At 42.7% G+C, this 14,062-nt stretch overlaps 1 protein-coding gene across 2 annotated transcripts in view; it reads left to right on the plus strand.

Moving 5' to 3' along the window:
- Positions 1 to 666: 666 nt before the first annotated feature.
- The window catches only part of LOC122349609 (insulin receptor substrate 2-B), a 19,455-nt gene continuing 6,059 nt past the window's right edge, over positions 667 to 14,062 (plus strand). The window contains exons 1-2 of one of the 2 annotated variants that reach the window (XM_043245719.1): positions 667 to 4,482; positions 5,125 to 9,843. In XM_043245719.1, coding sequence (XP_043101654.1) covers positions 1,002 to 4,482; positions 5,125 to 5,240 — 3,597 coding nt within the window. In that variant the 5' untranslated portion in view covers positions 667 to 1,001 and the 3' untranslated portion in view covers positions 5,241 to 9,843. Of the gene's footprint in view, positions 4,483 to 5,124; positions 9,844 to 14,062 lie in introns of those variants that run through there. The other variant, XM_043245720.1, reaches the window with a different exon arrangement.

A 14,062-nucleotide genomic window follows, 5' to 3' on the forward strand; every position in this document is an offset into this window, starting at 1 on the left:
TAATATACCACTTTTTCTTTAAAGTTTTTTTTTTTTTTTTTTTTTTTTTTTACAAAATTTTGATAAGGATTAATATTCAGTTATTGGACTTCTGGTATTAATTTTTCTGCTTCTGATTTAATATGCAAGATGTTACTATGAGCTCAAGCTCAGAATATACAAGCAATAAAAATGTACAAGAATACTCTCAGCACACAAAACTCAATTGCCAGTAGTTGACTACTGTAACATGAGTATCTAGGCAAACTAGTAAGCACTAAAATATCAATCACCGGAAAACTCCAATAATAATGGGATCAATGCGAAAAAGGACGCATTCGCTTGTCTGGCAAACATGTAACAAACGTAATTAAGCGCAATCACTTTCTGTACACATAACACTTGCAAGCGACACGCATCCCAAAAAAGCACAAACAACACAAGGAACCTTGAAAACGTCTGCGATTGGGTAAATGAAGCTTCAGTCAAAAGCTGCAGCCAATGAACGGTCGGTATTTTAAAACGCAAACTCTTTTACGGAAACTTATTGGACAAAAGCCTATCAATCATCAGACGTCACCGTGCCAGTTCAATGAAACTCCGAGCGAAACCATTGGTCAGCAACATTGACGTAGCTCCGAAAAGGTCCGTCGTGATTGGTCACAACAGCTTTCCATCACACTTCTCGCTCAATCGGGCGCCGGCTCCCACCCCCAGGCGAATGACGCACGAGTCATGTGTTGTTTGTGCTGCGCTCCGTAGTGTACACAGGGCGCGAGCAGCAGATTGGTAGCCCGCTAGGAGGATCTACCGATAATAGATCGGGTAAATGTGGTCATGTTGCAGTTGCTGGCATTGAGTTCGAGGAGCATTGGCTGGGATACCTGCTTTTCATGTGGCGGCCGAGAGAAGCTCAACACTGAAAAGACTTAAGTGCGCCGCCTGAGACACGGTTTCCCCCAAACAAACATGGGGTCTCAGTCTAAAAGCCTGAGGTAAAGTGACCTTAAATCTCCTATCTGATGGCAAATTTCGAGAACTACCAAGAAGGCAAAGCCGCTATGTTGATGCTGGAAACGCAACAGCGGGCTATCGGGACTAAACCCGCAGCTGCAACGGCGAACGGCGACACTTCTGTCGGGGAACCCCCTTCCGTACTCGATGTCGGCGGCGCCGCGTTTCATCAACCGAGCGAACAACATCCACAGCAGCAACAGCACCTGGAATCGCCGGCGAGGAAAGCATCTGCCTCCTCTCTTAACCGGGCGCTTGAGGACTCAGCAGCGAGTAACACGTACAGTACTACCTCAGCTTCCCCTGCTGTGAACACCGTGTCAGACGACATTAGGAAGTGCGGCTATCTGAGAAAGCAGAAACACGGCCATAAGAGGTTTTTCGTCTTGCGGGCGTCGAGTCATCTGGGGCCGAGCAGACTGGAGTACTATGACAGCGAGAAGAAATTTCGAAACACTCTGCGCTCAAACGCCGCCGCCGCTGCCGCCGCCTCCTCCTCCTCAGCTGGAGCTTCTCCCCCCAAAAGAGTGATCTATCTCTACCAGTGTTTCACTGTGAATAAAAGGGCGGACTCTAAGAATAAGCATCTCATCGCTCTGTATACTAAGGATGAATACTTTGCGATTGTCGCGGAGAACGAGCAGGAGCAGGAGGACTGGTACCAGGCGCTCAGTGAGCTCATGAGCGAGGGCAAGAAAGGCCATCTGGATGCGGATGAGATTGACGATGGATACGGTACTGTGACCCCCGGGACTGACTTTAAGGAAGTGTGGCAGGTAAACGTTAAACCGAAGGGCCTGGGCCAGACCAAGAATCTCACTGGCGTGTATAGGCTCTGTCTGTCCGCTAAGAGCATTCACCTGGTAAAGCTGAACTCTGAGACACCTTGCGTGAACTTGCAGCTGATGAACATCAGACGCTGCGGCCATTCAGAGAGCTTCTTCTTCATCGAGGTCGGCCGGTCTTCGTCTATAGGGCCTGGGGAGGTTTGGATGCAGGTGGATGATTCTGTGGTGGCTCAGAACATGCACGAGACCATTCTAGAGACCATGAAAGCGCTGAAGGCGTTCGCCGAGTTCAGGCCCAGAAGCAAAAGCCAGTCTTCTGGCACCAACCCGATGGGATTCATCACCACTCGGCGACACTTGGGCAACCTCCCGCCCAGCCAGACGGGGCTCCAGCGGCGGTCTCGGACCGAATCTGTGGTGGGCACGCCACCCAGCAGGAAGAGCAGTGGAGCGAGTGGCTACCGGTTCCGCACCTCCAGCGAGGGAGAAAGCACAATGAACCGCCCGTTTCGCTCGGTGACAGGTAGCCTTATTCATCTCAACACAGCCCGTGCTAACCTGAGCCGCCAGGAAAGTAGCAGTGGGGCAGGGGCCCGTTATATTCGTGCCCCGCCAGGCTCCACTTATCATGCCCGTTCTGCCTCCCTGCCAGTGTCACACTTTCCTTCTACCACCAGTCCGATCAGCATGTCCAGCAGCAGCGGCCATGGCTCTGTGTCAGACACCATCACTCGCCCCTCCAGTGCGTCCATTTGTGGATCCCCGAGCGACGGAGGTTTTAACTCATCTGATGAGTACGGCTCCAGCCCCGGAGACTTCCGGTACTTCAGAGTGCGCAGCAACACCCCTGACTCTCTGGGAAACACGCCTCCCATCCGTGAGGAGCACTGCCTCAATGACTACATGGCTATGGGCTGGAATCGCGACGTGTTCGGAACGAGTGCAGCCGAGGCCATCAAAGATGAGAGTACAGATGAAGATTCACGACAGGGGTCTTTACGGAGGCGGACACCCTCTTTCTCCAGGCAGGTTGGGGGCGCTAGTGCTGCTGGAGTTGCTGTTTATCAGAAGATGACCCAGACCACCTTCTCGCTGGACGAGGCTGTGGCTGAGAGTAGCTCTTGGGGTGGCAGTGTCCAGACTGTCTCTACCTCCTCCTCCCTCTGCTCTGACTACAGCTCCAGTTCTGAACATAGCCAGGACCGGCCCCCTAGCCTACGGCCTGCAGACCCGTCTAAGGATGATGGGTACATGCCCATGATGGCAGGTGTGCTGCCCTCCACTAGTGATGCAGACTACATGCCTATGCAACCAAATATCCTCCTCTCTGCCTCTCCTCAAGTCCCAAGTGCTGCTTTACATGTTCCTCAGCACATGGACTCTCAAGGCTACATGATGATGCTCCCAGGTAGAAGTGGGGCTGCTGACTCCCCCGTCCCATCCAGCCCTGACATTAGCAGACGAGCAGAGGGACGAAGAACCTCAGACCGCCATCCGAATGCAGAATACATGGATATGTCTCAGAGCAGTTCCACAGCTAATGCTCAAAAAGTTTCTGCTGAGAATTATTACGCCTTGACCACTCCTGGTGTCCCCAAATCCTACAGTCCATATTTCTCCCTTCCTCGCTCATACAAAGCTCCATCCAGAGACCAGGCTGAGCATGACGATCACGTCCCAATGAGTTCCCCGGCGAAACCGGTCTACATTTCACCCACAGCCACCCCAGATCGCAGTAGCAGGTGCCCACCTCCTGAGTCTTCTCAACATAATGGCTTCACAGACCGCCGTGCCGTTCGGCCGAACCGCCTGCCACTAGGAAGGCGGAGTTTGCACGGCTCTCTGCGAGCAGGAGAGGGACCAGTGCGTCCTTCCAGCCCTGGAGAGTACATTAATATTGAATTTGGTGATCGGCCCACATATTCTGCCTGTTCGTTGTCTGCTGAAGGCTCCCCCTCAACCCATAGCATTAACCGAGAGCAGCGTAGGTCTCCGCTGCCACAGGATTACATGACTGTCGAGATTGATGGTCTTCCACCAAAGAGTCGGTCCCCACGGCCCTCTCTGGTGGCCCCCTGGAATCCTCCATCATATATCCGGCCCTCTTCGTCTTCCCACTGCAGTGGGCTCACAGTGGGTAAGCCTGATGACTACACGGAAATGTCTTTTGAGCCCGAGGAGGAGTCCAAGAGCCCTACAGCCATGCTTGAGCACCTGTGTGTTCTGGAGCAACACTTTTTCCCCTTCAGCCCCCCGACTGAGCCTAAGGTCGTGCGAGCTGACCCCCAGGGCAGGCGGAGACACAGTTCGGAGACCTTTGTCACATCAGGTGCGTCAAGTGGAAGTGGCCCGGACACCAATGGCACAGTGCCTGGCAGTAGCGGGGCTCAGCAGGTGGGCCGCAGCAAGGGCCAGAACTTTGACTGTGTTTGGCCTGACGGTGTGACATCTGGCAGTGAGGCAGCACATGGAAACTCCTCAGATAGAGACAATTCCCCCTCTGTGAGGTCTGCTAGGACTCTACCTGTGGAACACCAGAATGGCCTGAACTACATCGCCCTAGACCTGAGAAACGATCTCCGGCCTGGGAACAGTCATGATGCGCTTCCCTTGCCATCCTCCAGCGCTCCTCCCCCAGAGAACGGTGCCTATGCCAGCCTAGATTTAATGAAATCTGAGGGGCTTACATCAGTGTCTAAAGGTGAGCAATCTTAAATATGATTGTTTCTCTCGATAGTCACGACTCCTAAAATCATGTCTCTTTATTTCTAAACTGACATTCCTGTCTGGCAGTTAATGTGTTTTAAATTTATTTAATATGTTAAAAGACACTATTCTTGAGTATGTCAGCCTTGATCTCAGTTTCCAGTATTTCAAAAATGGAAGAATCATTTTTGTTTTCTAAATTATACTTAAGACTAGTTAAAACGATTATTAATTTAATCACTTCTTGTTCTAAACCTCTATGACTGACTTTCTTTTGTCCAGCATAATATACACTTAACATTGAGACTGTTTATTTATTTATTTTGTCCTATAGAAGTTCATTAAAAGTCCAGATCTTTGCACCCTGTTGACGGTAACTGCATTGGCAAAAACAGTTGCAACATTCTTAAAAATACCTTGTTTTGTGTAGCGAGAAGAAAGTAATTCTCACAGGTTTGGAATGACACGACATGCGTAAACGACAGAATTGAACATTTTTGGGTGAACTATCCCTTTAAGTGTGTACAAAACACATCTTTATTGTAATGGACCCCCTCCTCTTGGCTTCTCCTCCCTGTTGCATTCTCTAACTATTTTACACTGAATGTTTTTCTTTTTTTATATCCACTTTGTTTAGGAGCTGCTGTGTGCTTGGCTGAGTGTGTGTTGCTGCAGGGGGAGCGAGAGAATGAAGCGTTAGTGAGTCAGTGTTCTCAGCAAGCCCTAGATGACTCATTTGTTTATCATAGTTGAAGCAGAGATGGATGTGTGTGTGTGTGAGAGAGAGAGAGAGAAGCTTGGTTTAAAGCATGTAATAACTTTCTAGCATCTTTTTCACCCTCTCTTTCTCGTACCCTTCTTTTCCGTTGGCAGACAGAACTGTTGTAGATGTATGACTCAGGTGATGATACACAGGAAACTTTATTTTCAAGCAGCATTGCCGCCAACTAGCTACGGATATAGACTGCAGGGGATAGCTGTAAAATGTTTTGCATGATAAGTCATTGGCTAAAGGACCCGCAATACACTGCCATGCTTTTGGGGGCACTATGTGTAGGCTACTATTCCAGTACTCCTGCAGGGCAGTTTCTGTGCCATTACTGTCGTCGCACAAATGCCAAACAGGTCTCCCTCTTCGATATCAATGTCAGTGTTGACTAATGCTCAATCACAACAGTTAAATCTTATACAGGGAGTTCAACCTGCAGATGGATTATTTACATGGTAAACCTTATGTTTTATTTGCAGCTTATTTTACGTTAAACCAAGTACACTTTCAGTACGTAAAATTATGCATTTTTAGTTTTTCCGTTGTGTGTGAAATGCCTGTTCTATATAGTTTTTTTTTTTTTTTTGTGTCATATGCTCTACTGTTCTACACCGAGATCTGATCTGTCTGGATCAACATGAAGAAACCAACTAAGACAAAGTAAATCCAGATGAACTGTGGCAGTGTCTCCAAGATGCCTCCAAGAAACCTACCTGCAAATATACATTAATATTAAACGTTTTAGGCACTTGTGTAAGTCTTTTGAAAATAATGTCATCAATAGATATGTTCTGTCAATGCACATAGATTTTGAGATAATTTTGCGGTTTCTTGAAGCATCTATGCCAAATTTCTTCTGGATTGAGTCTCTCCTTTTTTCCCAGTTTATTTATGTCAGTCCAGACAGACTGGATGACAGTGAGACTTGATTTCTGTGTAGAGCACTGTCTGTCTCTCTCCTTGTGCATACAAAGTCTCCCTAGAGTATTAAAATAATGGCAAAATGAATGTTTGGGAATGTAAAAGGATACCCCCTGCTGACACAATGGAGTAAAAAAAAAAAAAAGGAATAACTCACCTAAAACCATTTTTGTTGGTGAAAATATTAGTGGATTAAGACGTGTTCATGCTCTATATGGATTTGTAACTATAGAGTGGCACTTTGTTGTCTTTCCAAAAGTCAGCCAATCATGTCAGAATCGACCCTCAGCTTCATGTATGGATTGGATCATCTGTGTGTGGCCTGCACAACACACTCGCTCCGTCTGTACATGCCTGGCAGCGCAGGTTTGCACAAGACTACACTAACATCAGCTACATCATTCCAAACTTATAATACAAAGAAATTCTTGCAAACGTTCAAACTTTAGTAGGATGTAGGTCGAATTAGTCCCTCACTTTTTTTTTTTGTGTGTGTGGAATCCTTCAGGACTTCAGTGCACTGCAGAGGCTCAGTTTGTTCTATTGGTACCAGGTGTCGAAACCAAACATGTTGTACAGTTTCATGTTTCAAGCTTGTGCATGTTTTGTTGGCTCATCCACTGCTTTCTTTGATGTGGGCTAATAGTCTCAGCATTTTGTAGTGCAGGACATGTGCTGCAGGAAATGCATCATTGTTGAAAAATGTTGTTCTTAAGCCTGCTGTGTTCATCCACCTGGAGAAGCTATGACTCAGTCCAGCCAGTTGTCTTTCTCTTAATCTCTCTCTGTTTCTTTACTGCTATCGAATGTCTGTTATTTCAGGATTATTGACCTCTTTTTCGCTTTTTTTTAAGTTAATTGTACAACAGTAGTGACTTGTTATTCTTTGAAGTATCTTGAGTACAGAAGTATGTGAATGTGGTAATCATTCAGTACCAAAGTACTGTTGCACTCCGTCATTGGCATGCAGTAGTATCTTGAAATGAGGAAGCAAAGTCCTTAAGTTTTTTTTTTTTTTTTTAAATGTTAAATGTAAATTGATGTTCCAGTTAGACTTAATGTTGAAACGTTAGACAAATAAATAAACATTACTATTAATAAAAACAAAAATGATTTTTTGCATTAATGATAAATTCAAATATAACATCAAGAGTTGATGCTTTTTATATTTTTTTGCGACGTACTTTTAATTGATCCAAACTAAAAATGTACAGATCATGTATGCCAGTTATTTAAATTTGATTTAACATGACCAAACAGTGAATGAGTCGCTATTTAGTCTGATCAGTTTGTGTATTTGAAACAACAAAAATAGGAGAATAAGGGTTTTATTGCATGCATAATGTAAAAGGTCAATCAAAATGCAAAAGTCATTGCTTCCTCTCATGTGACTCTCAATCATTGTGGTACCTTTTATTTTGTCAAGTTTTTTGGGGGAGGCATTGCCATAATTTAGAAGAATCAAATACGTTTGCCACCATTGTTATAACTGGTGGTTAATTATAAAGCATTGTTATAAAGCTTTTTACTAGTGTTTTGTTATAAGTGTCCACACCACCTGAAAACGGTCTGTGAAATTGGCATCGTGAGAAATACACACCTGTATACCGTGACAGCTCTTTACAGGGCCAACGGCAAAAGGAGCATCAAGTGAGTGCTATGTGCTTTTTATTGCTAGTAAGAAACATTTTGTATATCAGGTTTACTGAGACGTTATTGGAGGGAGGACATTCGATTGAATTTGGCGCAAGTTAGCAGTAAATTTGCTTATGACCTTTAACCTCAAGCACAGGTTAGTCTAGATGCTTTTTATTCTGACGTTGTGAGCAGGTCAACTGTATGTGACGCTGGGATGTTAATAAGGCAATGTTTTTGCTCTGCCGGTACACGAGCCTGTCTGAATATGGGGTATGCGCGCTCTTTGTGGTGTTGGAATGTAAATTAGCGAGTGCATAACTACACAGGAATGCGTTTTAATCACAACACGTAGGGCTTTTCAGAGCTCACTCTGGGACTATCACACATCACGAGGTAAACAGCCAAGGTAGCGTACAACAGGACGGTTTGTTTTGTACGGATCATCCAAATGAGCAGAGAAATGTTTGAAACTGGTATTTTGGTCTCTGCTGATGGTCTTTGTCTGATACTAGTCTGTTTTATTTTGACTGTACAAACCTTTCTGTACAAAAATGTTCTGTGAGGCTGTTAGATGTTAATGCAGTGATTCTGTGTCATGGAAAACATGGAAATCCCATAATACTTTGTTGGTTTGTTTGTATTGCTGCTTGATGCCACTGCGGTAACATCTGCCCCATCTCTCAATGTGTATTCTTGTCTGATTCATTAGATAAGTATTAGTTACAACACTAACTTTAGCAATTTATATTTTTGTTTATTAGAAAGGCATTATATTGCTGCATTGAGCTGAATGAATCACATTGAATGACATTGTGTTAGATTTAGCAGTCAAGTTTTTTTTTTATTTTTTTATAAATACTCTTTGCTTGTCTGTAGAGCTTAATTACAGGTACATTTAGCAATTTATTATCACTGTATCATTATCGGAATATGCTATTAGCAGGTGGCCCTGATTTGTTTATCCTGTGTGCAAAATCGTTTATTTTATTATTATTATTATTTTATTTTTTTTTTTTATAGTAGTAGAAATACCGAGGAATCCTTGTTTATCTAGATATTTTTTCCTCTGTCATTTTTTTTTTTTTTTTTTACTCATCAGAGTGGGCATGATTTTATTGGGAAGCTCTGTATTTTTTTTTCGTACTAAGTTTTAACTGGGACAAAATGAATGAGGACGTCTTGTGTGTGTATAAGTGTAGCTTTATTTAGGGAGATCTGAGCAGGACTTTAGCTCAGCTCAGCTCATCTGAAACAGAGGGTTTCAGATGAGCTGAGCTAAAGTCCTGCTCAAGAGGCATCATGCTCTTCTGTACATCACATATGCCTATATTTACAGCGTTATTTTGAGAGCACACCTTATTTACGACCATGGCATGTGCTGAACTGTATTGCTCTTATTGCAGGAAATGAGGACCGCAGGTAACGGGATCCTTTTCCTGTGTTAAATTCTGTTCAAACACGCGCACACACACTCTTTCATTGCATTACAAAGCACATGACATGAGAGAATCATAGCAACAAGGATGAGACAGACTGTTTAAAATGTACATATGCTTTTGTATCTAGTGCAAAATGTACTATTGTGTGTCTCTCTCTTTGAAACTGTAGCTATAGAGGATCAGTCTCAGAATCTCATTTTATCAGCAAACCTCTGTATTTCCAAAATGTTTTTTTAAGTATGCAAAGACTTGTAATACAGCTGCAAATGATTTACAAAGTCCAGCAACTTCTAATAGGTTTATTGTTAGAATTGAATACTCAGGGATGCATTACATAAATCAGAAATATTTTTGTACGTTCCTGAATAATGTATAAAATATAATGTTTGTAATATTTAAGATAAGAAATGTTACTTAAGCACTAATTCTGCATAAAAGAATGATTTCTGAAGGATCATGTAACACTGAAGATTGGTGTAATGGATGCTAAAAATTAAATCAGTATATGACGATATAGAAAAAGTAACATTTCACAACAGTGTTTGTTGCATATTGGTCAAATAAATGCACTCTTGATGAGCATAAAAAAGCTTTTGAATGATATAGAATGATACATTTTCATGTACTTCAATATATATTAGTGAGTGAACATCTAGACCCTTGTTCGGTTTAATTAGTCCTGTGTAATTAGGCTGGATTTGTGTTCATCGGAACGCCATGCCGGTTTTTAGGTGACCACGAGATAAGTTGCTATTTTATATGCAAAGTAATGCATAATTACATTTTGAGGTGATTGATTGCTGTGGGCCATTAGTGTTTGTCAGTAATTTTAGATGAGTCTGTATCAGCCTTTAGAGTTCAACCCTGACTAGTTTACTGGTATACTTATCTAGTTACTGATCTACGTTAAGACAGACTGAAACTTTGACCCTATACACAAGCAAACAAGCTTCCCCTCCCCGGAGAGACCTTCACCCCATGTTTGTGTTCACAGTGATTAGTAGATCCATGACAATTTCCTTTAACCAGACATGCATAAACACACACAAGCTTCACATGTTGACCTTTCAAAACAATTTGCAAACGGTTTTTATTTGTTGAGGCACATAAGGCAGCGTGTGATGGCGTTTAGCACATGTTGAGCTGTTCTGATGAGCACTATGCAAGCTATCACATGAGCTTTTTAAAAACCTATGGATCCAAATTAGGGCCGAGAGATGACAGGAATGTTTTGGTCCAGAACATGAAGTGCTGAGCCCGAGAGTCTTATGCACGTATGCGCACACACAGTCACGCTGATTTTTCTTGTTTAATTATTGTATTTGTGCGTTACTCGATCAGTGTTTATTGTACGGTAATATCCTGTGTGTTCTGTTTACATCAAAGGCGAATCAATGCCTGTCCCAGCTCTATCCGGTGTCAGTGTATCAAAATACAAGCTGAAAAGAATTTGGTAACTTAATAGGATGCATGATTTAACCAAGAAAACGTAACGCATAATTATAATTGTAGTAATAAGGAAGACTTTTCTGTGTGTAAAGTTTTTACACTACCTTTCACGACTAAAAAAGTCTATTGATCAAACATTTACATGGTTGCAAAAGACTGCTATTTCACATAAAGGCAGTTTTTTTTTACTTTGTATTCTTTAAAGAATCCTGACAAAATGTATCATGGTTTCCACAAAAAATATTAGGTAGCAAAAAGGCGTGTTCTTGAGCAAATCGGCATGTTAGAACGGTTTCTGAAAGGATCGTGTGACACTGAAGACAAAAATAAATAACTTTCAGCCTTGCATCACAGAAATAAACATTTTAAAATATATTCAGAAAGAAAATACTTATTATTAATACAAATTATTATTCAATTTTGTATTATTATATGAATGCAGGCTCTGTGTGCATGTGAATTAAAAACCTATCCCAAAACCTTTGAATGATCTTGTGCCTTTAATACAGTAATGCAGAATAGAGTTAAGATGCATGCACACACGGTGTAAGAGTTACTCAAGGCAAAGATAAAGCCATCCTTGCAGCCTACAGTTAGTTTATCTGCTTGTCTTGTATTTTATGACTGTGTTTCCTGGCATGGGTGGCTTAGTCCCACCTATTGTCATGTCATGAATTATGTGGCCGGTTGTCATGGCGAAACAGCGCCCTGCTACATGTTAGCAGTTATCGTTACAGAACTTTCCTTTCCACAGAAGGTCGTGTGTGTGTCCACGTTTGGCACATCCAAGATTGCCTTGATTGGTGTTTGTGGGTCACTGTTATCAAGAGGAAGTTCTTCAGTGTCTCGATCACATGAATCAGCTCTCTGTGCCAATGCAGTCTTACTGGACGATTGACTTACTTAGATTCATCTACTAGTGAAATAAGAAACTCCCAGGGGGTTAGGGGCAATCCCATGGTCTCATAGGCTAGCAGAACATCTCTAAAAATAGGCTAAAGATAGCATTGGTTTGGTTGTTGTTCCTCCTATGGTGCCAGTCTGGTGGCATTGCACTATGACATGCTCCTAATGTGTGAGCGGTGTTACGGTGTATCGCACCTGTGCGGGGATGAAGATGCCGTTTGCCTTTTTAATACAGTTTGAGGAGACGTCTGGCTCAGATCTCTTTGATTCCAGGAAGGCTGTTAATATATAACACCTGACCAACCCAAACTGGACTTGCGCGGACTTCAAATGTTCACCTTGATCTTTGAGGGTGGGAAAGTCTGTAAGGGTGTGGTTGTTGCTATGATGGCACCAAGGCCGAGAGGAACTCTGGGACCTTTGGTACCCCGTCGGACCTGCCCTTCAGTCGAACAATGAACTAGCAGCATTCCTGCCGCTCCAGACGCCGCTGTGCGGAGAGCTCTGAAAGCGGCGGCATTGTGCCCCCACCACCATTGTTAGGTCAAACAAAGCCCTTTATCAAAGGCACTGCTTTTGTGAACCAGGGTCAGAGCAGGCCACCGTACAACCCCACTGCCTGGCAGAGCTTTAAGGGGATAGAGAGGGTAATGGCAGGTGAGGGCCACGTGATCTTATCCTTAGACAGGTAGGATAAGGTAAGACTGGGTCGAACATGAAACGTCTCACTCACAATACACCTAAAATATTTTGATATTTTTTGTATTTCTAAACCTGCTTTCAATTTTTTTAGACACAAATGTTAAGCTGTTTATCCACCTTTTTCTATGCCTCATGATGCTTTGTTCACATCATGCGAGTAGATGATATTTGACTCACCCTTCAAACATTGTAGCTGCAGCAATTGTTGCATATCATGATGTGAAATATAGACTACTATATATATTAATAAGTACATTTTACAGTATCCATGTGAATACATACCCGGAAAGAGATTTTGATTCTTTGAGGAGAAAAATTTAAGATTCTTAATGAATAATTCCCTGGAATACACTATGTTGTAAATTAAATTGGGAGAGCACGCCACAAATGCACATTTTTTTAAAATTTACTTGAAGCAGAATATGAAGGCAACATGATTCAAAAGACCCATCTACAAAGATACCTGAAGAACTGTGCCCAAGTCCATTGAGGGCAAAAGCCGTTTTAAACGCAAAGGTTGGTCACACCAAATGTTGATTTTAATTTAGTTTATAGAAGTTAATTGGTAAAAAAAAATAATTTTGACAGCATCCTCACTTTACATAATTTTTACATAAGTGGCTAAAACTTTTAACAGTACTGTAGCTTTGCGGGTAGGTTTCTTGCAGCATCTTGGAGATGTTGCAGATGTTCTTCTGGATTTAGTCTCAGTTTGTTCTGTTTCTTCATGTTATTCCAGACAGATCAGATCAGATCTCTGTGTGGAGCACTAGCTGTTCAATCAATCAATCATCAATCATTTTTATTTATATAGCGCTTTTAACAACACAGGTTGCATCAAAGCACTGTACAGTATAATGACAGGGATGTATAGTGATGAGAGTGACCAATTTCTTATTAAATGCAGAGACGGTCTCTGTAGTCAATTCAACGATAGTCACTAGAAGTTAAGTGTCCCCAACCAAGCAAGCCAGAGGCGACAGCGGCAAGGAAACAAAACCCCATGCATACAGAATGGAGAAAAAAAAACCTTGGGAGAAACCAGACTCAGTTGGGGTCAGTTCTCCTCTGACCGGACGCCCAGCACTTAACTTCCAGTTCAATTTTAAACGCAGCTATGTCAGGTAGTGTAAATGACTTAGTGTGTGCGTGTGCGTGTGTGTGTGAGCATCAGGATCTGGTGATCTGTCGGCGGGCGCATCTAGGTGTTCTGGTCTCTGATGAACATAATCTCTGGGTGCTGATCCACCATCTAGTCTGGATACAAACTGTGAAAACAGATTGAGAAAGAAACAGGACTAATATTAGCGTAGATGCCATTCTTTTTACGATGTCACAAGTACATCGTATTGTAGGAGTAGTGTTCCCGGTTCCAGCAAATCTAAGTAATGCAGCCTAAAAATCCTTTAACGGATTTGAATAATAAAAGGTGTGTTGATGTGTTATGTGTAGGCTAAGTTAAAAAGATGTCTTTTAATCTAGATTTAAACTGGCAGAGTGTGTCTGCTTCCCGAACAGAGTTAGGGAGATTGTTCCAGAGTTTAGGTGCTAGATAGGAAAATGATCTGCCGCCCGCAGTTGATTTTGATATTCTAGGTATTATCAGATGGCCAGAGTTTTGAGAACGCAGCGGCGGACGTGCAGGACTATAATGTGATAAGAGCTCGCTCAAGTATTGAGGAGCTAAACCATTCAGGGCTTTATAGGTAATTAATAAGATTTTAAAATCTATTCGATGTTTGATAGGGAGC

Source organism: Puntigrus tetrazona, chromosome 7, assembly GCF_018831695.1.
Source record: "Puntigrus tetrazona isolate hp1 chromosome 7, ASM1883169v1, whole genome shotgun sequence".
In the NCBI taxonomy this organism is placed as follows: domain Eukaryota; kingdom Metazoa; phylum Chordata; class Actinopteri; order Cypriniformes; family Cyprinidae; genus Puntigrus; species Puntigrus tetrazona.